The following is a 23204-nucleotide window of genomic DNA, read 5'->3' on the forward strand; positions in this document are numbered from 1 at the left end:
CAGTTATCTGTTTAATATTGTATTACATTTTGAAAATATATATTGTGCAAAACAACATATTTTAGTATTGAAGGTGAAAGTATTATCACTTATGTTGAATGTGACAGTAACAGTTTATGTACTGTTGTTAATTTATTATTTTTTTTAGGGAAAGTTTATGTCCATCAAGCTACATTTCTTTATTCAACCCCCTATTTTAGGTTGTCTTTAACTGAAATTGAATGTTATTATAAGTATCTTAGATGTTTGTCTGAAGAAGTCTTATTAATTGAAATGGGATGGCTGATTGAACATTCTTTTAACAAAACAAAAAAATATGATCCATGCAGGTGATCCAGTTAAATTAGTATTTTATCCTGTCTTTTTTTGGCAGCAAAGAGTCGCTGGTCAGATTCAAACTCGGTCCGCGGTGGTAAGGACTAAGCCTTAGTACATGGGGCGCCCACTCTACCAGGTAAGCGTTGCGCCCCACTATTTTATTAATTTATTGACTGTAGATTTGTATACCAAAAGTGTCTTCAGCTACCATTAAAGGACACTAAGGTGATGTCCTCAGTATTTTGTCTGGGAAAATATACTTGGTATTTTACTGAAGTTTTTTTAGACTCCATAGGATATCATTTGAAAGTGTTTAGGCCAACAAAAAGCAAGCTATTTGCTCACCAGCATGTTATTCCACACAATGTGGAGAAGGGTTTAAAGAATGTAGAGTTGAAGTGATTTGACAATTAATCGATTGGTGAGTTACTGATTCTAAAATGAATCAGTAACTATTATTATAAAAACATATGCAGACAGTAATTGAGCAGCTAATCTTGCCCTTTATTTTTCTTCAGAACATGTACATTTGGAATCCCTCTTGCTAAATGCAAAGCAAGAAGCATTGCTTAGACCATCTGTTTTGGCTGAATAAATCAGTGACATTACCCTAAATGCATGAAGGAGAGTCTGTGAAGCTCCTGCAGACTGTCGGCAGAACCTTTCCCAGTTTCTTGCAGCTGATTTTAGCCTTTGATGAGAAGTGAAAGGATATAAAGAAGGCATAGCACGGTACATAGGCTGATGTTCATGTTGATCAGATTGAGCTGGGTTTGCAGAAGGATCAGGAAATAGTGGAATGGGAGCCTGCTGAGGAACATAATATGCAGGCATATAAGGGTGTGGGTAATAAAATGGCTTTTGAGCTAGAGGCTTTAGAGTGGTAGCTGCACTGGTTGTAACAGGAGCAGCGGTGTGAGTATTTAGTCTTTGAGAGGGATACTTAGGAGGAGGATACAACACAGGCATCTGGGAGGGCTGAAAACCATGATATGATTTGGGCTGCTGTATTATAGGTGTGGGATCCTAAAGAGCTTGAGTTTGACCTTGTGGAGGCAGCGGGACTTTTGGGAATGACAGCAAAAGATATTGAAGTGGCACTGGAAACTGTGGCTGCTGGGGAACACAAGACTTCCCATCAGGCTTAGTGGTTGGGGCAGATGTGGTTGCCAAAGCCTCTGTGCTAGCAGGAGGAGGAGGAGGAGTTGTGGGATGGAAAATTCCAAGTACCATTGGGAATTGTGTTGGAAAGAGGAAATGGATACTGTGAGACTGCAGCATCTGAGGGACTTAGTCCAGGGAAGCAGCAGTGTTTGTATTATTATTATTATTATTATTATTATTATTATTATTATTATTATTATTATTATACAGTAGATTGTATTGGTGGTACATGTTTGGGAAACAGGCGGTACTAAAATAACTGGGAATACTGTGGCATGAGTAATGCAGAGTGCTGAGCTGCAGGTGCTTCTTGGTTGTCAGTGTTAGAGTCTGTATCAGCACTTGAGGGAAGCTGTGGATGTTGAGGCAGCGATGCCACTCTACCTGTGGTAGGGACAGGATTGTGTGGTGTAGGAGTGGGCACAGGAAACACTCGGTATTGAGAAAACATTGGGAACTGGGGGTACTGAGGATACTGCAGGACCCGGCCGCTATCACTAGGAAGCGTAGTTGTTGCTGTAGTAGGCTTAATGTCTGGTACTGAAGGGCATTTGACTGAGAGCTCAACGTCAGCTAAAAGAAGAGAGTAAATACTTCTCAACCTGCAAGGAAACAAACTGAGCCAAACCAAAAGCATGCATACACTTCAGCTTCCGTTGTTAACCACAAGAGGGCCCATCATACCTTGAGCTCTCTGCACAAGTCTCTGTTGTAAGGTGCAGTGAGGGTCAGTCCTCCAGAGAGCACTTCAACAACAAACCCACAACTGCTACTGACCGATGAAAGGGACTTCCACGTGTCAGACACGGCAACAGTTTAAATAACACCTGAGAAAATACACTAAAGTCGTTTTTAAAGCCAATAAAATGCCAACATGTTTTTACACCAAATATTACATTTGAGTACCACAAATCTTCCCCACCATCCCAGAGGGGAAGCAGGAAACAGAGGGTGGTGGTAACACAGCAGGGCAAGACATTGTCATTGGTGCCCCTCATAAATGCAATGGAAATATATAAATGCCACACTCCAGTGATAATGATCCGAGTGAAAAAGAGGCACACTTATATCCAAGAAGTTAGATCAAGAAGAAAATTGAATTTTATTTTTAGAGTTGTAGGGAATAGCCTAATTAAAGTTCGGTTTTGGGGAAATATAAATCAGTGCAGTGTGCTTTCAGTCATGCAGCTTTCAAAAAGAGACATTAGATATTGTGAATATTGGCATGGGGAAATTAACCTAACCTGCTGTGTAACATTGTACGGTGCAGCAAAGCGCACATCTCTGCGGGACCTCTTCACAGAGAAGCCACATTTAGAGGGCATTTGAAACAAAGTAAGAGGTGCCTTTGACAGCGGAAGAACAAGTTTGAACAGTCATCATTCCAAACTCCTTATATAAAACCCACCACTATCCACAGGACAGTGAAGAGCTCTGACCCATTTGACCTTCAGAGTCATCAGGTTTTCATTACATTGCACTGATGGATCCATGCACTTCAGTTTTGTATCTATCATAGTGTGCAACACTGAAAAACACCATGCCATAATAAACTGCAACATGCTTCTACATTCATGCTCACTCAAAACAGATATGTTACATACCGTTTAATAATGGACCCAGAGACGTTTTTGACCAATTATGATGCTGGAGAGCAATATTTTGAAGAGTATGTCTTTTACAAGGACACATTATGCAGACCACGAGCACATTAGTGACACAATACACACTTCTGCCCACTGTAGAAGGCCTCTGTGGGGTTCAATGTGTATAAAACCATCCTTATGCTTGTGGAGCAAGAAATAGTCAACACATTCATCTACAACTCCAGTATAGTCATCAAAAACTGCATATTGTCTTTAAAAACAGGGGCTTTTACCATTGTTTTTAATGCATGACAGTGAAATGCTCTTACTTCTGAGGTAAAGACTGCCTTGTAATGAAGACCTTTACACAATAACAGCCTCTTCATCAACCGTCTGTCCGTTACAACGTTGCACAGACGTTGGAGTCGCCATGACCACGGAATACAACATGTGATCTTCAAATGCATGAGTAGCCTCCGTTAGGCATGTGTTTTTGTTTTAGTTGTTGTTAAGCTAATTGCTAAAACCGCCACTTTGTCGGTCCGTCATACTGTACATCACTGTTCAATGAGCCTTGATTGACCGACCATTCACAGACAGTTTGGTGAGTGCACGTGTGATGATGCTTCTGCCCAGCGACACCAAAGCAATGTAACTTCAAATAGCGTGAGTGTATATTCAATTTCAGAGAGTAATATGTGGGCTAAGCGATTTATCTACAACAACACAATCTATTAGTTGTTTCTTAGATATATTCTTCATAAAAAGCACCCAAAGTCAGCTTTCTTGTTGTTTTGACCAAGGCTTGATGTCTATTACCAGCAGTTGAAATGGGTGGATTTAATCAGAAGTGCATTGATGATAAATTCTAAAGAAAACTAAAGAAGCAGTTAAGATTAAATCTTTAAAAAACACAATTCAATCAAATTGATATATAAGTAGCCTATTGTTGTTATATTGGACCGATCAAATATTATTACAATATAAATGCATTTGTGCTTTGCAAACTATACTTTGCTACAGATTAAATGATTCCAGGTGCAATTCTCAATGTTTTAATGCAACTTTTCTGCACCTTCATCAAGGTAATTCATATAAAGTCGCTTTATTTTATACACAATGAAAACATACAACCATATTCATTTTTGCAGAGGAAAATAATGCAGCTTTCACATATTATCAAAGATGAGCTTAAACAAATGCTCACGTGACTTTTAACCAGGGATCTGATACAAACAGGAGCGGTGTTGACTCAGATGATAGGATTTTCACACTTGAATTGAAAACGGGTCCATCCTGCATACACAAATAACACTGGCCTATAGAAACAAAACAGTATAAAATGTTAGAAATGAATAAAGTGAAATGCTCATTATATCCTCTCGGGAAAATGTCCATGCTCTTTACTTGTGGATCAAGTTGTGCTAGAACACATACAAATGTATTTCAGACCTAATGGAAGTCAAATAACAATGAATAGACAACATCCATATATTTTTACAAAACATACTAATCTTAAGTCATTTGATTACATTAAAGCTAATATTAGACCAACACAAGAAAGCAGTTTTTGCTTTGATGTGGCCATGTGATTGTGCCATTTCAAGAAGGCTAGATGGTTGAGAGTATAAGCTCCTGACATAAGAGAGAGCTTAGAGGCCTGTGACATCTTCTTCAGACCAGTCATGTTGATGCATCACTTCTGAGAGCGCTGAGTTAAATTCTTCTCCCTGATGTGCAGCAGCTGAAGACCCAACAAAACCATTATAATCAGTGGCAACACTGGCCGACGGTATCGGCTCTTTTACTTGGAATTGGTCGAGAGATGCAGACATTGAATCTGTATCCAACGTCCACCCATTGCTAACATAAGGTGGAGGGAATATTATTGTACCACAATGTCCATCAATGGTGTCTGGGCCCATAGTTTGTGTCCAAGAGGGAGGTTGAGGTGTGAACAGACCTGCTACAAGCTGCCTATGGTGAAGGGCATCGTCAATGCTGCGCCTGAGGTTAATAGGCGATGGAGGCCGCATGTCAAATTCTATTAGTGAAAGAATACATTCACGTTCCCCAACTCTTTGCCACAGTAGTGCAGCCTGAGAGTCAGGTCTGCTATTGCTAACAGGATTAGGCTTGTATTCTGGTGTAACGGTAAACGGCTGATCGTCATACGGACACATTAAGTTGTCGGTAAAACTTGCTCTAGACAGCTCGTACTTTGCCCAGTTACTTGGCATCAGGTCTTCCCAGGATTTCTCTGAATTTCTTAGTGTCCCTTTCCGTATGCTGGCCAAGACCCTACCCCACAAACTGGTCTCCTCCACCACTTTAGGCACTTCATATCTGCCCTGCCCATGATTGCCCCTTGAATTACCTCTAGATGGTGCCCAGAAGATCCAGGATCCCAGGACAAGCAACCAAAATCCCCAAGCTAACTCGAGAATTCTTGCCCAAAACTGACTCAGCCACCAGCCACAGCCAAAGTGCCTCCAGTTCCCCAGAAGTCCGTAAAGCCAGAGGACACTATACATCTGAAGGCTGCAGCAGAGAAACCCGAAGAAGGCGCACACTGCTGTCACTCGCTTTGCACGTTTTTCAACTCTTTGTGAAGGAACCCACTGAGGTAGAGATAACCTGAGAAGGGGATGTAGACGAGAGAAAGACTTGATGAGGATTCCCATGCAGAATGGGAGGCCCCAGCAGAGGGAGAGGGTCTGCAGCAACAGAGCGAGAGCAGGGCATAAAGTTGGAGAGAAAAGGTCTGCTACAATTAATAAAGTGCAATGTGATATAGCCAGCCCTCCAACCACCCACGGGTGCTGAAGTTTAAGCGGGAAAATAAATAATTTCAACCCTCTGAGAGTGACAAGGGAGAGAGCAACCTGCACCCACAGAAGGAGCAGCAGAGGAACATTATGGAGTGCTGCCAGAGTTGAACGGGACAGGATCTGACGGGTACCATAAGGATCAAGTAGGAGGACGACACCACGCAGACTACCACTCAGGATCAGGAGACTATTTGCCAAAGTCAGGGCGTCACAGAAGGGACGAGGAAGAGTGCATGCACTGGCCATTCCCAAAACTGCCAGGACTGCCATCAATATGAAAAGGCTGGCTGATCCAAAAACATGTAGTTCCCAGGCAAATGCCAGTGGGCCATCCCAGAGCAGATTGGTGCCATTAGTATTAGTAAGAACTACACAAGTACTCAGACCAAGCACACAGGGACGTCCAGGTCCCAACAGGTTTTTGTTTGTTGTCGGTGTTAACGCATTGTTTTGTACACTGAGTTTAGGGTTGTCCAAACCTGATGATGAGAGACAAAGAGAAGGAGAAAGAGGTCTTACTTTTCAATTTGTAAACACATCTTTATAATTAATTGTGCATTGTATTATGTGGCTAATGGAGGGTATTTTCATATTACATTTGATGACTCAAGAATTAAGAACTGCCAATATTTTGTCAGGTCTTATCATCATGTCCACTTAAAGAAAATGAATTAGGAATATATGACAAATGTTTTGACTTCAATTAACTATGTTCACTTACCACTCAGAGAATCATCATTTACTATGGATGTATAACTCTCTTTTAACTGTTCCTCAGTCGTAATGTGGCTGCCCTCCCAGAGAGCTTCCTCCGGGATCGTGTGTACACTGGAGGGAGTGTATCCTGTAATTGAAGTATTAACTTTGTCAGCTCTTTGGTCATGAGCCCCTGAGTGGTGTAGAGTAAGTGCTGGTGTTGTAGTTAATGTGGCTCCAGACCCAAAGTGGTTTTCATTGCCAACTCGCTCAGAATCCTTTGCACTCATGAGTGTCTGCGATGCTGTACTGTCAACACTATGCACACTGCCCTCCACAGAGTCACTGCTGCTCTCTGAATGGAAGAGAAATGCACTGGCAGAGCTGTCTGGGGCATTGTTGTTTCTGACTGTGCTGACTGAAGTTTGAATAACGCTTCCAAGTGAAGAGAGAGACACCGTTAGCGTAATGAAGAGCAAAGATGAATGCCCCATTTTTGACACTTTTGTTATTAGGTCCCAATCCTAAAACCTGTTGAATAACACAGAAGAAAGAGAGCAACAGTCAGGCACAACAGACTGACATTGACTAACACAGCTTGGCAAAAACCTGGAAGTTCACAGGATGAGCTGGTCTGATCTGTCTGTGACCTTTTGGTCGCAAATGCCATCCTGCCACTTGAACGATATGCAAATCACACATGACATGAAATAAGAATTATAAATGACAATTGACAAATAGGCACAAGCTTTATGAATAATAATATTATTTTCAGCATGCTATAAATATTTCTTATAGGTGACCTGATTTCCCAAATACATCCATGGGTGACTTTAGATGATAAATTAATGTTATTTCAGTTCAATATATGAACAACAAGCTTAAGAAATACCTTGTGTCCTGACTTACTGTTGAGAAATGTTACTATTTGACAAAAAGTGCACTTCGTCAAACACAAATACAAAAGCATTAAAAAGCTTTACAGTAGTCTTGTGTAGTCTCAAAAGTAAGCAGGGGATTTTCCAACTATTAACAGTTATTTCACAACATTACTAAAACATAATATCCCATTACCGAAAACAATTCGATAAACTAAACCAAAAAATGTTTTTTTTAAAAGCTCAATAAAATCAGAAAGCTCAGATGTACCTGTGATTCCTTTTGCTCTGCGTCCTTTTAGTTTGTCATGGGTAGCATTCCACCTCTCGCTGCAGTACAAGTGCGTGCAACATCTGATTTCTGATGTGGTACATAAAGTGCATCACAGTGAGGGTGGAACACATCGGATTTGCAGGTATGCTAACAGACATCAAGCTGACGTCTTATTGCTATTACTGCACCGGCTGGTTACTTGGCAGCCTCCCATCCTGATGTCACCTGCAAAGAACAACTGCAAAACCAAAATACGAGGGGCCATTTCTGAAGAAAAAAAAGCTTCTAGGGGGGTCATTGTCTTCACATATGTAGATTTAAAATATATATATGTTTAATTAAACACACAAGCCTTACCTGCCTATTTTGTACAAGAGTTGTGTAAATCCTTTCCCAAAAGGATTACATTAAGTAGCACAAAGTCGAATGAAGTGATAATGTGAAGCCAACTAGACACACGCCATCTAGAATTGTTTCATGCCAAATCACTGGCTTATTAGTTTGAAACATATGACAAACATCACATGATATATGGAGGCTAGATGTTATGCATACTGCAAGATCAAATGTAGCTTACAATAGACTGTGTTACCATGGTCACCATTTAGATTAATCTTATTATGTTTTTGCTATCATTGTAAGCTATTTTATTTAAGAAACTATATTAACATACATATACAGGACTGTCTCAGAAAATTAGAATATTGTGATAAAGTTCTTTATTTTCTGTAATGCAATTAAAAAAACAAAAATGTCATACATTCTGGATTCATTACAAATCAACTGAAATATTGCAAGCCTTTTATTATTTTAATATTGCTGATTATGGCATACAGCTTAAGAAAACTCAAATATCCTATCTCTAAATATTAGAATATCATGAAAAAGTATACTAGTAGGGTGTTCAACGAATCACTTGAATCGTCTAATTAACTCGAAACACCTGCAAGGGTTTCCTGAGCCTTGAAAAACACTCAGCTTGGTTCAGTAAACTAAATCACAAGTATGGGGAAGACTGCTGATCTGACTGCTGTCCAGAGGACCATCATTGACACCCTCCATCAGGAGGGTAAGACACAAAAAGAAATGTCTCAAAGAGCAAGCTGTTCACAGAGTGCAGTTTCAAAGCACATCCACAAAAAGTCTGTTGGAAGGGGGAAATGTGGCAGGAAACGCTGCACAACCAAGAGAGATGACCGCAGCCTTAACAGCATTGTGAAGAAGAGTCGCTTCCAGAATTTGGGGGAGCTTCAAAGACAGTGGACTGAAGCTGGAGTCCAGGTATCAAAAGCCACTGTTCACAGACGTGTCCGGGAAATGGGCTACAATAGCCGTATTCCCATGGTCAAGCCACTTCTGAACTCAAGACAACGGAAGAAGCGTCTGACTTGGGCTATGGAAAAGAAGCACTGGACAGTTGCAGAGTGGTCCAAAGTCCTCTTTTCAGACGAAAGCAAGTTTTGTATTTCATTTGGAAGTCAAGGCGCCAGAGTCTGGAGAAAGGCTGGAGAGGAGCAAAATCCAAGTTGCTTGAAATCCAGTGTGAAGTTCCCACAGTCAGCGATGGTTTGGGGAGCCATGTCAGCTGCTGGTGTTGGTCCACTGTGTTTCATCAAGCCCAGAGTAAATGCAGCTGTGTACCAAGAGATTTTAGAGCACTACATGCTTCCTTCTGCTGAAAAGCTCTATGGAGATGAGGAATTCATTTTCCAGCATGATCTGGCACCTGCCCACAGTGCCAAAACCACCAGTAACTGGTGTACTGACCATGGCATTACTGTCCTCGATTGGCCTGCCAATTCCCCTGACCTGAACCCCATAGAGAATATGTGGGGTATTGTGAAGAAGAAGCTGAAAGACACCAGACCCAACAATGCTAATGAGCTAAAGGCCGCTATTGAAGCATCCTGGGCATCCATAACACCTCAGCAATGCCACAGGCTGATTGCCTCCATGCCACGCCGCATTGATGCAGTAATCCGTGCAAAAGGATTCCCAACCAAGTACTGAGTGCATTAATGGACATTTTCAAATGTTTGATTTTGTTTTGCTGTTATAAATCTTTTTTTTTACTTGGTCTGAGGAACTATTCTAATTTTTTGAGATAGGATATTTGAGTTTTCTTAAGCTGTATGCCATAATCAGCAATATTAAAATAATAAAAGGCTTGCAATATTTCAGTTGATTTGTAATGAATCCAGAATGTATGACATTTTTGTTTTTTTAATTGCATTACAGAAAATAAAGAACTTTATCACAATATTCTAATTTTCTGAGACAGTCCTGTATTACTCCCACCACCACTTCCACCAGAGAGCCCCTGCAGTCTGCAGTGAGTGTGGGAATTAACTATTTCCTATCCAGTTTGTAGAGGACATAGCCTATGCACACAGTACATCTGTGCGGGTCCACCTTAAGACGGGCGAGAGGCAGTTTGTTGTGGAGAGTACTGTGGGAGGCCCTCAGTAGCACATGCCTGGCTCTTTAAGGCAGACTGGGGAAGTTAAATTTTGTTAAAGGTACATGCATTCAAATGTTTACCAGGCATCATCAGAACAATCCAGGAAAGCATTTTAACATGCTGTAGTTCATATATGTCTAGGTGTACATTTTGAACGACTCAACCTGGAAGTTGGTTTCCAAAGTCCTGTTGTACAAAGTCAAAAGTATAGTGATAGAGACAAAATAAGGTTAATTTCAATGGCTTTTTTACAGAGCTTTCAACCACATCTCATTGGGTTGATACATTGAATGATGAATTGTTGTGGTTTTATTTTGTATATCTTTTTTTATTTTCTTTCTTTTTTTTAATTATTACTATAGATCCTCTTGTGAGTCTGAAATAAAGTTTGAATATAGAGATTATCATGAGGCCAATAAACAACCACATTCAGCAAAATACTTAGTTTTAAGTGAAAGGCTTCTTCTTTTAAAGAAAAGCCAAAAATGTATGTTTTTTATTCTGATTTAATATATATTTACATTTTTATCTGACTTTATATATATATATATATATATATATATATATATATATATATATATATATATATATATATATATATGAGATGTGTATATATATATATATATATATATATATATATATATATATATATATATATGAGATGTATATGAGAGATATTTTCTCTTCTGTTATTTCCTCTCTGCTTTTCAGTGCCAGATAATAACATTTCAATAACATTGCATGTCATCAATAAAAGTGTTTGGTGCTTCAAATCAAATCACCCAATATTCAAATAAGGGATTTTGAATTAAACAGAAAGGAATATGAAATCTAATGAAGCATTATTATAGCTTGTGGTATAAAGGACTACAGTACATGCTTGCATGGTATTTTCTCAGGATGGGAACGCTTCTTGTGAATAGGACACCGCGGCTGGCCGTCGCCTTGCACAGCAGTCTGGAGAGGACGCGTTGTTTTCGGGGCCTATACTTCCGTCATGTTATATCTCACTGGATAAACAGTGGAGGTTTTCAGCATGTCTCGCTGCGTAGTGTATGTTGTACTAACACCACTCGGGATTCAACTGGGTGTAAAAATCTGTGCTCTGCTGTAGCTGTGAAACTTGTTTTACACCGAGGCGTGCCTGGATCTCATCAGACGTCAGACCTCGCCTGCTCGCTGCTGCTGTTACATTTTTATCGCAATCTATAATCACGGCATTGTTTGCGGGATTACAACGCTGTTACACGCACTATGTAGCGAAGTGAACTGTGTGCTGGTGGTAGTGTTAGACGTTTATCGGCTGTTTTAGTTTTAAACACCGTGCCTTGGCGGAAAGGAGAGGATTTCGTTTTATTTAAGGTAGCATGACAGGATCCAGAGCCATCGAGCTAGCTAGCTAACGTTAGCACAATGGTTAGCTAGCGTCATGTTATGTATGTAATGAATGGACTGTTGCTTTAATGTTTGTTAGCTTGTGCTATGTGCAAAATGTGTTTCTTAATTGCATAATGTACAGTATACATCCTATTGGTATTCTGTGGTGTTAAATACAGTTTTCGGTTGCTAACAAGCCAACTAAGAATATGGGACAAAACAGTGCCTTGCTAACATCGTGAAGCTAGCTTGCTAGCCACTAGCTTTAACGTAGACACTATTATTAGTCAGTCAGGACATAAAGTCAGCCACATATATTGTTGGTCCTCTAAAAACATTTAACGAACATCGTTTTTCACATTATAACTATTTAGACTTAGCTGTGAGCTATATATGTAACTGTAATATTTAAGTTACTAGAAAAAGTTGACTAGCAGTCATTGTATTACAAAATGCACTTTGTCCCTTGTGCTTACTATGTTATTCCAACGCCCCCCAATTGAACTAGTAGGGATTTAAAAGACATTTTCTAGCTAATTGTCTTGTGCCTATATAATTGCAAGGCCCCCTTTTCATTTGAAAGTATTCATTATAGATGTATGTGCTTTCAATAGATTGTACATGTGATCTGTTTTGGACATGATTAGATCCTCAAATGTTTGAACAATGTATTCTCATATTTCTAGGTCAATTGAGGATGAATGAGCAGGAGAGTGGGGTGGTCTCCTTTGATGAGTATGTGCGGCAGAAGGCCCGCACTGTGCCTCAGCACAGGATGAAGGAGTTCCTGGAGTCTCTCGCCAAGGGCCCAGAGGTGCTGCAGGAGTTCAGCCAGCAGGGAGGGGCAGCCACCACCACAGCCATGGTGTACCAGCAGCAGGGCACCAACTGTGTCTACGCAGACAGTACAGAGGTGGCTGGCTCTCTCCTAGAGTTGGCTTGTCCGGTAAGAGCAGGTTCCTTCTATTATTATTGTTGATGTTGAATGATATTCTTCACTGTGGTGCAATCTGCTGCACTTCATACGTGTACGTGCTTTATGACGGGTACAGATGACCTCGGCAGAGATTTCACCTCATTTGTCTGTGAATCAAGAGTCTGAACAGCAGGTTAGTTTATATGGCAATATCAGTTTCTCAGTTTAAATTGCACAAGACCGAAGGATCCAGAAACAGTCACTACTCACCGCCAAAATGAAAACAAAAGATAAAGCAGTGTTGAGTTTGAGTCTTTAGGGTATAGTTGAGCTCCTTCACTCCAATAATTTAACCCACTCACTGTTGAGAAAAGGAGGTTAGGAAGGATTTACGATTCCTGTTCAAAACCAAAATGTCCAATTTTGGTAATCAGTTTTTCCTTTTGAGAGCCTACTGTTGATATGTTCACAACGGTCATAGTAAGATATTCTTTTGTTGAAGGAATATTTCACCCCCAAAATAATCATTTGAAGATCAATCACTCATCATGTGTTACATTGAATTGGTGAATAAACTTTTTTTATTATCTCGGATGCCTCCACAGTAAACAAAAAATCCCCAAACTAACTACTTGTGCTCACTACTTCCCAAATGCGTGCTTTTTAGATAAAGCCGTACTATTTAAAAGACTTAACATAAACGGTACTCGCACGGACGAGTTGTGCGCAAGCGTAAAACTGTTTATCCTGAAGGGTTATAAATTGTAAGGTTTACAACAAAGTAAAAAAGTTTTCACAAATTCAAGGTAATGCCAGAAGAGTAATGATCAAATGATGATATTGGGGGTGAAGTATTCCTTTAATGTTTGTAGGTAACTACAAATCTACAATTGTAATCTTTTTACAATTAATATCCATTGTTTCTTAGTATGTCTCATTGTCTGTTGCTTTTTGTAAACACACCAGCAGGGGGTAACTTTGAAAGTTACCCCCTGCTCAACGAGCGAGAGACACGGAGAGAGCACACCGGTGGTAACAAAGCAGTGAATCAGAGGAATAAAATGTTAATGATTGTTTTGCAGCGATAATGTTATAAAGGACAAATAAACACCAACAACCCGGCAGGAAGGTGCTGAGTTTTGAATGAATGCTCTTTGTTAATGCCCAGAAACACCGCAAAATAATAAGAAGAGTGAAGTTCTCTGTAGATGCAGACACCACCACACACTTCTAGTGAGTCATAATTGATGATTGAGAGGGATTATTTTTAAAACACCGTTGTTGTTTTTAGAAAGTTCCTGCATCTTGTACCTTTTTTTTTTCTTCCTGGTGCCTCATGAATCCATTTAGTAACTCATTTTCTACTGGTTATAAGCCTCCCTGCTCTCTACTGGCATTTGGCTGCACATTAAAGTGGAATCAATCATTTACGTTCTCTCTACCGCTGCATTTTAGCATATCACTGTGTGTCCTTGTGTGTTTATATACATAAATATGGCATAAGCCAATTGTGGAAAATTCCACATTAGACGGCTACTCTATCGTGGATTTTCACTTTAATAAAAAACATACAGTTCTGTAACTTTTTCTGTGGCGGTGAAGCTGTTTCTTTAGTTAGATTAATTGTTACACTGTGACGTGTAGACCTGCTCAGTATTGATAGTCTTTACATTAATGCAGCTTCACATTTTACTATGAGAAATGTCGTCATTAATCTGGACCTAAACTCTAAAAAAATCTATTCACATTTATTTTCAAATAGAAAAAGTACTTCAGTGTGTAAGTAAGGTAAGTCATTTCTTGATGAGACTGCTGACAGGCCTGTTCATTTTTCAAACTCTCGCTCTGTGCCAGGTTCAGATTCAAGAACAGCAGGACCAAACAGTTGGCCAGGTTCTTCAGGTGGCCTCTCCTTCTCAGCAGGACCTGCAGGGAATCTCAACAGCCCATTTTATCCAGCAGGGAGAGCTCACAGAGGAGCAACAGCAACAGGTACAGAATGTATTAAAAAATCACCCATATCAAGTGCATCCATGTGATGCTGGTTTGTGACTTTGCCAACTGTGTTCCACAGATTCAGGCTCAGCTGGTTGCCGCCGTAGCTGGAGGACAACAAATCCAGTTACAAGGAACGCAGCATATTCAGCTGCCAGGTGGCCAGCAAATTCAACTTCAGGCCGGTCAACATATTCAACTACAAGATGGCCAACATATCCAGCTACAGGGTGGCCAACATATTCAGCTACAGGGTGGCCAGCAAATTCAATTACCGGGTGGCCAGCAAATTCAGCTACAAGGAGGCCAACAAATTCAGCTACAGGGCGGCCAACAAATTCAGCTACCGGGTGGCCAACAAATACAGCTACAGGGTGGCCAACAAATACAGCTACAGAGTGGCCAACAAATTCAACTACCAGGTGGCCAACATATTCAGCTACAGGGTGGCCAACAAATTCAACTACCGGGTGGCCAACAAATTCAACTTCAAGATGGCCAACAAATTCAGCTACCGGATGGCCAACAAATTCAGCTTCAAGGTGGCCAACAGATCCAGCTACCGAGTGGCCAACAAATCCAGCTACATAGTGGCCAACAAATTCAGCTACCAGGTGGCCAGCAAATTCAACTGCAAGATGGCCAACAGATCCAGATTCGGACCATAGAAGCTATGTCTCCTTCGCACCAACAGGACTCTCCCAGGGAGGGAGAGAGGAGGTCCACCACTGTCTCAACTGTTCTCCAGCCTGCCAAGAAGCGTAAGGTGGATGTCCCTGTATCTGTGTCGTATGCTGTTCCACAGGGCCAGCAGATGGCCACCGTTGTAGCCATCCCTCAAGGGCAGCAGCAGAGCTATGTGTCCCTACGACCAGATTTGCTCACTGTTGACAGCGCTCAACTGTACAGCACTACAGGAACAATTACCGGTCCCACAGGGGAGACCTGGACCATTCCTGTGTACTCCACTCCACAGCAGCAGGGGGTAACTCACATCGCTATACCACAGGACACATACAGCACAATGCAAGTTACCACCACCAACGGCAAGGACAAAATGTCCCCCGGTTCCTCCTCAAGGTCCGCAGATGTGCAGTCGCCCTCCACTGGGACACAGGAAGAAATAGTACAGACCCTGTTCCCAGCGCAGTTCATGAACGGGAACATTCACATCCCTGTGGCAGTGCAGACTGTAGGAGGGTCTTACAACACCACACAGTCGGTACACATATGGGACCCAAATCAACAGCACAGCCAAGGAGAAGACGGACAAGAACAGCAGCTCCATCTGCAGGTTCGATCTGATTTTCTGAATACCCTGTTTTGCTATAGCTCAATGCTTAGAATGGATAAACAATTTATCTTAATGCTGTTATAGGAATGTAAAACGTGGCAGATGTGTTTCTAAACCTATCATAAGTACTTTAGTTGGGTAATATCTAGTCCCAGAAATAACTGCGATAAAAGATATTGTGATTTTATGCCACTGATGTAGTGATAATATAATGACATAATAATGCAAGTACACCCTTCAAAGAGCAATTAACTTTGAATTCTTAAGGATATTCACGCATTGGAATTGGAACGTGAAAATAAATATTAACATATGCTAAGATAAGTCTATAATGTAATCATTATGAAGGGCCTACATGTGGTGTTATAGTTGGGAAAGGCTAAGAACAAACCTGAACTCTGCCAATTCAAAGTTGCTGATTGCAAATGCATCCTGTTTGCTACAAATGACTTATTGCTCCTTCATTACACGATTATCTAGCTGAATTATCTTCATGTGATTGCAAAGATGCGTTTTATCTGTAACTGTAACTGTGACGCTTTAATTTGTGTTTCGTGCAGGGTCACATAGAGACTGAGGCTCATGCTGAACCGCCTACAGAGATTATGGTTCCTGTCTGCCTAAAGCCAGAGGAAGGCCTGGAGGTCTGGCGCCTTTGGGTGAAAAGAAAAAATGCGGAGCTAAACAAGCAGGAAAAGACAAAGCTTGCACCCATAGGACGTAAGTCAACTAATAATTATTTTCACACATTCAGATTTGACATTTGTCAAAAAACACTGGTGCATAATTGCATATACTTACTTAAACAACTGGGAGCAATAAAGTTTGTTCATATTGTACTTCTTAATATTTTTCATTCTGCTTGAAACAGAGAAATAAGCATGTAAACTTTATAGCACTAATAAAAACGTTGCCCTGTGCTCATCTCTCCGTGGCTGTGTACAGGTCGTCAGCCCCTGCGCTTTCAAGAAGACTTGGTGTCCAGCGCAGTAGCTGAGCTAAACTTGGGTCTTTCCCTGATGACGCAGGAAGCACGAGGATCGGACGAAGAGCAATTTACATCTGATGTTCTCTATTATGTTTTCTTGTGCATACAAAAGGTTAGTATTCCCAACAAGCTCAACAGGTGTAGCTCAAATAGCTGTCTACTTTCCGTTTTAACCTGCACATTTCTTTTTTAGTATCTCTCCGAAAATGGACGTGTGGATGATATTTTCTCTGATCCGTATTACACACGTTTTTGTGGGTGTTTACACCAAATTCTGGATGGTTGGAAACCCAGTGTCCATCCTTTAGGTAAGAGAGCATCAACATTAAAATGTAGTTGTTTTTATAGAAAGAATTGCTCATTGTGTTTTTGTCTTAGGTTATGTCATCCCAAGTCATGTGACAGAGGAGATGCTGTGGGAGTGTAAACAGCTCGGTGCACATTCACCAGCCACATTGCTTACAACTCTAATGTATTTCAACACTAAGTGAGTAACTTAGACTGGCCTGAATCTGTTCTCTTTAAAGACAGACATGTATTTGGGATGTCTGCATGTGGTAAAGATGTATCTTTGTTGCAGGCATTTCCACCTGATGACACCTGAACAGCACATGAAAGTAGCTTTCTCTAAGGTCCTAAGACATACAAGGAAGAACCCCGCTAATGCAAAGGACAAAGCCACCAGTATCCGCCTTCTCAAAGGACAAGGTCCTCAGAGCGCAGGACAGAAAGGTGCTCAATACAGTAAGCCTCACATGGAAGAACGCCTTGCTGAGTCACAGCCTTTGACACCAGAAGTTGCTGTTGCTAACACGTTGTGTGACGTCTGTTTCAGGAACTGACGACATGTATGAAGAGCAGGCCGAGGATCCTGAGAATCCTCTTCGATGCCCCATCAAACTTTACGACTTTTATCTCTTCAAATGGTGAGTGACTCGATGGTGGACGGGGATGTTCAGGGGTAGATAACAAGTCAGCCGTATACAACGCATAGAAGTGTTGTACATCATCTGAAAGCTGGGAAACTAAAAATGCTTTGAGATGCAGCTCAGCACTGTGTGAAAGTCCATGAGGGCTTAGAGCATTATGCTGGAAGTATATAATGGCCATTCCCAAGCTCTATTATGTGTCATAAGTTTTGAAGCTATTTTTTGGTTGATAACAAGTTGCACAGATTTAATACTAAAATTAAGAAAATAACGAGACGTACCACTCGAGAATTGATTAACTACCACATCAGGACACCAAGACCTTGAAGAACACCAAGACCTTGAGGAACACCATAAGAAAAATCCATGATGTGATTATAGTATGAAAAACTGTTCAGGTCATTTTCTACAGCGAGGTCCAGTTTCAAAACATGGTCTCACTACAATAACATGGTTACTATGGAGACTAGCATCTTCACTCAATTAATCCACAAGAGTCTCAGCTTTCTAGTCGTACCCAATTTATGCAATTCTGAGTGTTTAGAGACACCAGAAACAATATGCGAGACACATTTATAACGTGAGTGCATGCCCGTGTCCAAAAAACTTAACTCCCTTTTTCCTTTTCCAGTCCTCAAAGTGCTAAGGGGCGTAACGATGCATACTACATGACTCCAGAGCCTGTGGTTGCACCAAACAGCCCGATGTGGTACTCATCTCAGCCCCTCACGAGTCAGCAAGTGGAGCATGTGCTGGCACGCATCATTGTGGTCCGAGAGATCCAGGAGATCATCGGCGTTGGTCCGGACATCATGAGCTAAACTGAGAAGACTCATTGGACTCGTGGGAACTTGTTCTCCAGTCACTGATTGTTGACTATGCAGTATCCATCCTGACTCTATAAACCTCAATGACCATCATCTCAAAAACAAATGGAACAACTTTTGAAAATCATTTAATCTTTTTGAGGAGTGCATCGTGAAAGCAAAGATTTTTTCCTCTTACATTTTCTGTTTGATAGGTTGGACTGTTCTTATTCTTTGACTACCTTTTGTAAGCCATTGCCTCTGTAACCTTTAAACTGGCAAGTAAGGGAGGCTTTAGTCTCACCACTGCTGGACTTAATTGACCTCCTGCGCTCTGAGTGCAGCAGAGGCGGTAAATTTTTCTGTAAAAGTATCAATACAATGAGGATATTTAACCCTTCACTACTTAACCTCGCAGGCCATTTACCACATCTTACGTCTCTTCAAAGTCCCACTATGATGCATCTTAATGGACAGATGCAGGGACCACTTCCCAAAACCTTTTTTGTATGCTGACTGCATTTTGGATCATGTATTGATACGTTCAAAGCTGAAGAACTTGTGCCTGTTTTCAAAAATGACGTCATAATTTATGCTTGTGGATCATTGAGTGAGTTGAACCTCAGACATTCACAAATTCAAAGTGCTATATTGTGGTCATTCAGGAGATTTAGATACATTTTTTTCTCAGGTCATAGCAAGTGATTTAAACACCCATCAAGGATTTTTGCCAACTTATTCCTGTATGTATGAATAGGTTATTTAACAGGACATGCGGATGGAAACACCTTTGTTTAGCTAACACAGTATTAATCCTGGTCTCAAAAGTCATGACGAGCAATTCGAAGATCATTTTGCGCTGTGGTAATGCTACTCTGACATTTGAAATAAGGATTAGTTGTGGGCCTTTTTTTTTTTTTTTAATGACTTGTCACGCGAACAGCAGCCCAGTGATGCCTCCCCTGAAATGACCTGTACATTTGGATTAACTACATTGACACAAATAGTTGTGATACAGTTGTGCTTCATTTTGTTTATTACTAAAAAATGAGTTGTATAGCAATATACATTTTCCGTTTGATAATTTTGCATAACCTCACAAATAACCCAGTTTCATATAATTTAATTTAACTCTTCCTTCACGACCGATGCCCACTACATTTAAACATCACTCGGATTGCTAAGAATTGAACAAAAAAGAAAAAGCGGTGGTTATTCATCGTCCTTTTCATCGGGAAGTGTTAAACGCAGTCGACTCAAGCTTTGGTTGAAGTATTTAGGCAGGGGACAGGTCACGCTGACGTCGGCTTGTTTGGTTCCTGGCAGCGTCAGCTGTCGAGCGAGAATGTGAAGAGGAAGATACCGGATCTTGCTCTGTTCCAGTCCAAGCCTTGTCCGGATACGTTCCGGTAATTTCTGTGCACCAAAATGAACAAGTTTGTCATTTTTAATATAGAAGATAGAGATTTAGGGAGAGAAACTGAGCTCTTACAGAAATGTCTGCCCTCATATCACATTTGTGTTTTAATAATTTAACAATATACCCAATTGCAAGCAAACAATCAATTTCCACACTTGGTGAATTAAATCATGATTCATCAGATTTAAAAAGGCACTGTTGGTGCCAGTAGGGAAGGTTTGAGGATCACTTTAAAGGAAACTCCCTTAAAGTGATACAATAAGAAACAAAGTTTTCTATGTGGGAGGAAGATGAAAGTACAAAAAATTAAAAATTAATTTCAATACATGTATAGGCCATGAAGGCCATATGTGACACATCACACTGTCGCCTGTTAATTAGACGTGTAATAGCATCCAACCACACGGGTTACTTCTCATTCAGTTTCTGCCGCCAAAGATGAAAGAGCTGGTATCAGGCACCGGGCGGTCAACAGCTAATTACATAATGTCTGATCTGATGAATCTTGGCTACCCTACCGCGACTTTATGACCAATGTGTCTTGTACGACTCGAGGTGATGGAAACTTTATGCATCTGTAGCTGGAATACACTGGGACATTTATATCCTTAGCTCTTGACAAAGCTTGCTTAAGGGGCATTTTCTGATTGCTATTGATATGCCGCTGCTGTTGTTCTGGCATTTAGCTCCGGTAAACATGTTCTCTGTGATACATTGTAAACATTTTACCTGAGGTGCCAGTTTTTCCCAGTGGGAATATTTGTGGTCACCAAGAATGGGGCATGTCAGAGCAAGTGCCATGTGAACCCTCATCTGGTGCTTCACTTCTGTGGAGACAAGAAAGCCAACGTGTAGAAAGAAAATGTGTCCAGTGTTGGTTTTTTTAAAAGAAATTTGACAAACTGAATTTCCTGTGACACAAAGCGGCAGTCTTACCAGTGAAAGGCTGGAGCTCCACGAGGCTGCAACCATTGCTGCTGTCCAGGACTCTGTACTTGGTCATTGCAGGTTGAGCTTGCCGATGACCGCGGACTTTGGTCAGCCCGTCGCCCACAACATTCATTTTGAAAAGAGGACTGAGACCCATCTGAAAAAAACAAATAATGATGTTTGTATGAATATTTCTACAAGAACACAGATTGAGAATTATTTTAATCATTGACGAGTAATTTACTTGAAGCAACTGAATAGCCAGTAAGTTAACTCAATGTGACCAATAAAAAAAAATACCAAAGTTCAATTTACTGTATTAAACATACATATATATATATATATATATATATATATATATACATATATATATACATATATACATACATATATACATATACATATATATACATGCACATATATATATATATACACGTATTCGTTTTTGTTACAAATGACGACAGCAATTAATTATCACATTTGGAATTATTGTTCTGTCAGTTGATTGACTAACAACTAATTATTACAGAAGAAGAGACACCTTGTAGTGTGGCCGAGGGCCTGGGACTTCTCTCTCTATGATGGGAATGTCGATCACGCCTTCAGATGGAACGGGTACACCAACTGTGACGACCCTGAGGCGAAACAATGAACATGTGAAAGACTGACAAACGTTAGATTGTAGCATAATAACTGTTACGCATCACCAGGGACATTTGTGGCTTTAGAATTTTTTGATTTTGGCTGAGTTATTGCATTCATTTGGCAAGGGTGAGTTTTTTTTCTGTATTTTGGAAGTTTAACCTCAGATCCTATAACAGGTCTATAATAAACTGTGCAGCCAAAACACAGACACTCAGACCGTAAAGGACAAATGTCCCCAAAGAAACCCTGTTTAAATATTTGGAAGTTATAATCAGGACTGAAGTTGATTAAAAGATTTAACTCAGTAAAAGTGGAGAACAATATTAACATATCATTTGATGGCAGTTTCTTTCCACATATGTCCTCTAAGGACATCAGTGCTAAGTAAAAAAAGATATACACAAGTGTCCCATTTGAACCCATATTATTCTACCCCCACACTGTATCTTACCAGTACTTTCTCTGCACTTGGTTATTTTTGCGAAGGTTGAGTATGTGCTTCTCTACTTCTGCACTCCTGACCAGCAGGAGCACTCCTGTTGTCTCCTTCTCCAGCCTCAGGCATGGGAGCAGCTGCGTATCAGACTTGATCTTCATTCCATCCATCATTTTGGAGAGAACAGGAAGCACAGAGGAGATGGATGTCGCCCCACATTCATCTGAGAGCAGCAACAACAACAAAAAGGTACATGGATTCAGATCCAGATACTTCAACTTCAGCATGATTTGACATTTCTGTCAATATCTTCAAGCTAAAACCTTTCAATACTGCAACACTACAGTGTATATAGGGTATATATACCATCATGGGAATATCAGCAGTCAGATATTATTGGCTTTTTATCAGTATGGGCACATACAGTAAATTGGCAGATTTGCAAAGAAACTTAGGTCTGCAATTTAAGATTGTTTTCATTATTTATTAATCTGCAGAACAATCTCTGCATGTCAGAGAATAGTGCAGAGCCAAAGGTGACTACATAAGTAGCTGGTTCTGTCCAATCAAGAGTCCAAAACACAGAGATATTCAATTTGCACAAGAGCTGAAACAATCCGTAGATCAACAGAATATATTACTAATCGAGTAACACCATACATTCATGATTTGTTTTCTAAGCAAATCCCAGACATCCGTTAAGATTTGCACCACACTTTCTATTTAACTGTACTCCGTATTACATCAGATTAAATGTTAACAGTCTTCAGCTCCAGTTGATCTACCTCTGACAGGAACACCATAAGGTTTGTTGATGATCACCATATCTTTGTCCTTGTACAGCACGCCTCTGTGCAGATGTTTGGCCAGCACGTTGGGATGAACATTTTGCAGCTGCTGAGTGAAGCGTTTCAGCTCCACCAGCCTCTTCTGCTGGCCGGACGGCGGTGCATGCTCTGTCGCTGGCTGCGCCCCGTCCTGTGGTTTCGTCTTCTCCTGCTGGACCTCCTGCGCCAGGTCGATCGCCCTTAACCGGGGTTTCTCCCCCGTGTCGGAGCCTGGAGCGGGTCTAGCGTAGGTGGCCTGGCACCGGCTCAGGGACGGTGCTGCCTGCAGACATTGGCGGCAATTAGTCCGCGGTTTGACCCGAGAAAGGATGACGTTCAGGCCGGATTTCCAGTCACTACAGGCTATTCTTCTACAGCTGTTCATTGTGGAGTGTGGCTTCACAGTCGTTTAGGACAGTAGGCTACACATTAG

At 40.8% G+C, this 23204-nt stretch overlaps 3 protein-coding genes across 6 annotated transcripts; 1 reads left to right on the top strand and 2 right to left on the bottom strand.

Annotated features, from left to right (window-relative positions):
* Positions 1-350: 350 nt before the first annotated feature.
* Positions 351-19578, top strand: LOC115008023 (glutamine-rich protein 1-like). Of its 4 annotated transcripts, none has more exons than XM_029431273.1 (11): positions 351-454; positions 12272-12531; positions 14356-14493; positions 14576-15790; positions 16351-16510; positions 16736-16890; positions 16972-17086; positions 17157-17265; positions 17359-17522; positions 17614-17704; positions 18339-19578. In XM_029431273.1, exons 2-11 carry the CDS (start codon positions 12283-12285, stop codon positions 18526-18528), a joined length of 2586 nt encoding a protein of 861 aa, XP_029287133.1. In that variant the 5' UTR covers positions 351-454; positions 12272-12282; the 3' UTR covers positions 18529-19578. The 4 variants fall into 4 exon arrangements, with proteins under 4 accessions (XP_029287133.1, XP_029287132.1, XP_029287130.1 ...); XM_029431272.1 differs by lacking the exon at positions 351-454 and adding an exon at positions 11103-11570; XM_029431270.1 differs by lacking the exon at positions 351-454 and adding an exon at positions 11623-11644.
* On the bottom strand, positions 4122-7026 carry LOC115008030 (proline-rich transmembrane protein 3). Its single transcript, XM_029431284.1, has 2 exons — positions 6621-7026; positions 4122-6378 (listed from the first exon to the last, which is right to left on the bottom strand). The coding sequence occupies exons 1-2, from the start codon at positions 6883-6885 to the stop codon at positions 4721-4723; spliced, it is 1923 nt and encodes a 640-aa protein (XP_029287144.1). The 5' UTR covers positions 6886-7026; the 3' UTR covers positions 4122-4720.
* rpusd4 (RNA pseudouridine synthase D4) lies at positions 19421-23189 on the bottom strand. Its single transcript, XM_029431293.1, has 6 exons — positions 22730-23189; positions 21960-22167; positions 21405-21498; positions 20870-21020; positions 20663-20760; positions 19421-19929 (listed from the first exon to the last, which is right to left on the bottom strand). Exons 1-6 carry the CDS (start codon positions 23154-23156, stop codon positions 19726-19728), a joined length of 1182 nt encoding a protein of 393 aa, XP_029287153.1. The 5' UTR covers positions 23157-23189; the 3' UTR covers positions 19421-19725.
* Between the last annotated feature and the right edge of the window lie 15 nt (positions 23190-23204).

This window comes from Cottoperca gobio, chromosome 5, assembly GCF_900634415.1.
Source record: "Cottoperca gobio chromosome 5, fCotGob3.1, whole genome shotgun sequence".
In the NCBI taxonomy this organism is placed as follows: Eukaryota; Metazoa; Chordata; class Actinopteri; order Perciformes; family Bovichtidae; genus Cottoperca; species Cottoperca gobio.